The 2500-nt window shown below is 43.1% G+C and overlaps 1 protein-coding gene across 1 annotated transcript in view; it reads right to left on the reverse strand.

Moving 5' to 3' along the window:
* Positions 1-2500, reverse strand: part of sprt (PDZ domain-containing protein sprite) — a 363285-nt gene that overhangs the window by 152506 nt on the left and 208279 nt on the right. The window contains exon 2 of the mRNA XM_076204083.1: positions 1721-1802. Coding sequence (XP_076060198.1) covers positions 1721-1802 — 82 coding nt within the window. The remainder of the gene's footprint in view (positions 1-1720; positions 1803-2500) is intronic.

Here is a 2500-nt window from a genome sequence, read left to right on the forward strand (position 1 = left end):
CACTTGATACAATTGCAAAGTGTTAACCAAGGTAATTGCCTGCTCCGCCCTGTACGGCAAATACATGTTCCTTTCAACTAAACGCAATCGTCTAATGACAGCCAGGACACTGTAAAATGGATCTAATTCCATTTCATATTCCCTTTCGTGATATCCTCTTTTATTTGTTAGGGTATGACCCTTTCTTGGGCCTTGTTTTCTGTAGTGTACATTTGTAGTATGGAGTTTATGTTTTGTATGGATGACTTTTTGTCTGTGGGTGCAGGTATGTGGTTATGTGTGCTGTCCGGTGTGGTGGCGGGGATCTCAGAGGTCGGTACTGGCTCCTGTTTCGTCTTTCAGTTGCAGGCCCGGCGCTGGGGTGCCTGCCTCAGCTCCCGTGGTGTTGTTACCCCCCGTTCTTCCTCGCCGATTGGACGAAGAGGTGGGTTATTCTTCGCGAACAGCTTCTGCCTGGGGTGCTCCAGTACTGCTCGTCATTTCCTGTATTACCTTCTCTGAGGGTATTTGTCTTTATATGCTCATCGCTGTTAGTTTGTTTTATCCCAATATTTTATTCAAATGGCTTTCAAAACTCCCCGGTTGTACTGTATTTGTCCAGTGTGCGTGTAAATAAGCCATGGTTACTCAACGAATGGAATAGACTTAGTAACCATGTAGTCAGCGCTGAAACTATCAATTGTTTTAGGAAACGGTTAGACAACTTTAGGGTTGGGGATGACAGGTGGTGATGGATATGGAGCTGCCTAGTGTAGGCCTTATGATCTCTTGCAGTCTCCTTCATTCTTATGTTCTTATGTTATGTTCTTATGTTCGCTCTGACTTCAGACACTGGGATTCGAACGGCCTTCTTAGTTTTCACCATACCCTCAGTGTTCTGTTGTATGGTCCTCATCTTTTCTATGGGCAAACCTAGCCAGGAAGGACTAGGTCGCCCTAAGCAGAGGTAGAGCTAAGGTGGGTAGAACGAGAGAAAACCAACACAAGTGGGGTTGTACCAACGTCCCCGAATGTCCTTGTGGAGAGATAAAGACAATGGTCCACCTCCTACGGAAAGGTCCACTGGGTCCACATCCTTTTCCTGCCACATGCGACGCCAAATTCCTAAATCTATCCACTTTCTCAGATAAATTGTTCAAAACAAATAAACAAACTAATAATTAGATCAATAAATAAACAAATTAATAAATAGGTAAATAAACTAATATATATATATATATATGTATACATATATATACATATATATACTTTATATACATATATATGTATATATATATATACATATATATATATATATATATTGTATATATATATATATAAAACAAGAAACCCACCGTCGGAGAAAATAAACTTCGAATGAAAGAAGATTCTATATTTCGGCTACCAACCGTAGCCCTCTTCAAGAAAGTACATGTGATAGTGGACAGTTGGGACTTATAAGCTACCGATACAAAGAAAAGAGAGGGAACGTGGACTGATGGCATTAATCAGACGCGAGGTAAGATGGGGTGGCGGGGGAGGGTGAGGGTGAGGGTGACGGTGAGGTGGAGGGTGACGGTGAGGTGGAGGGGGCCTGTAAGCTTCGAACAAGCCTACTAACCGCCGCTCGGGAAATAATGTCAGGAGTCCAATTCCCTTTAGAAACATTAATGTTGGGATATTCCTCAATTAATGTTTAAACAATTAAATAAAAATAAATAACTAAATAAGAAAAACTCACCTGATGCCTCGCGAGAGCTTCTTGAGGTTGGACTCGCTGAGCCTGGGCGTCGGGGACTCCATTCGGAGCGCCCGTTTCAGGTCTGCAAAAGAAAAAGAAAAAAAATCACTTTACACTCTGATTATCAAAAATTTGATGAGTGCTGATCACAGAACAGAGTTTAGGCTCGTTTCACGCGTATCGAATTTTCGTCGTGCGCCGTCTACGACACGACGTCGTGCTCTTAAACAGGCATAGGTGTCTATGGACGTTTTCACACATGGTCGTGATCGTGACGTGTGAAAGCGTCCATAGACAAGCATGGTTACTTGACAGCACGACGTTGTGTCGGTGACGGCGCACGGCGAAAAGTCGATGCGTGTGAAATGAGCCTTAGAGGGGGTTTACACGGTCTAACGGTTCGTCGAACGCGGTTCGACAGACAGACACGTGTTTAAAGTGATGTGTGAACGTGTGAACGGGGTATTTGGGGTTTAACCAACGTGTTCGACAACCAAATACCCCGTTCACACGTTCACACATCACTTTAAACACTTGTCTCTCAGTCGAACCTCGTTCGACGGACCGTTAGACCGTCTAAAATCCCTCTTACATCAACCGTTGACGTAAATACGTTGGCGAAATACAAACGCCAACACGAAATAAAAAAATACAACCTAGAGTCATAACAATAACAAATTGTACATTCAGTGAGATTTGGAAATTTCATGTCCAATAGTAAATTGGTCCTCTCATCTCTCTCTCTCTCTCTCTCTCTCTCTCTCTCTCTCTCTCTCTCTC

The sequence above is a fragment of the Oratosquilla oratoria genome, chromosome 20 (genome assembly GCF_046742065.1).
Source record: "Oratosquilla oratoria isolate Oo_2021 chromosome 20, ASM4674206v1, whole genome shotgun sequence".
Lineage (NCBI taxonomy): Eukaryota > Metazoa > Arthropoda > Malacostraca > Stomatopoda > Squillidae > Oratosquilla > Oratosquilla oratoria.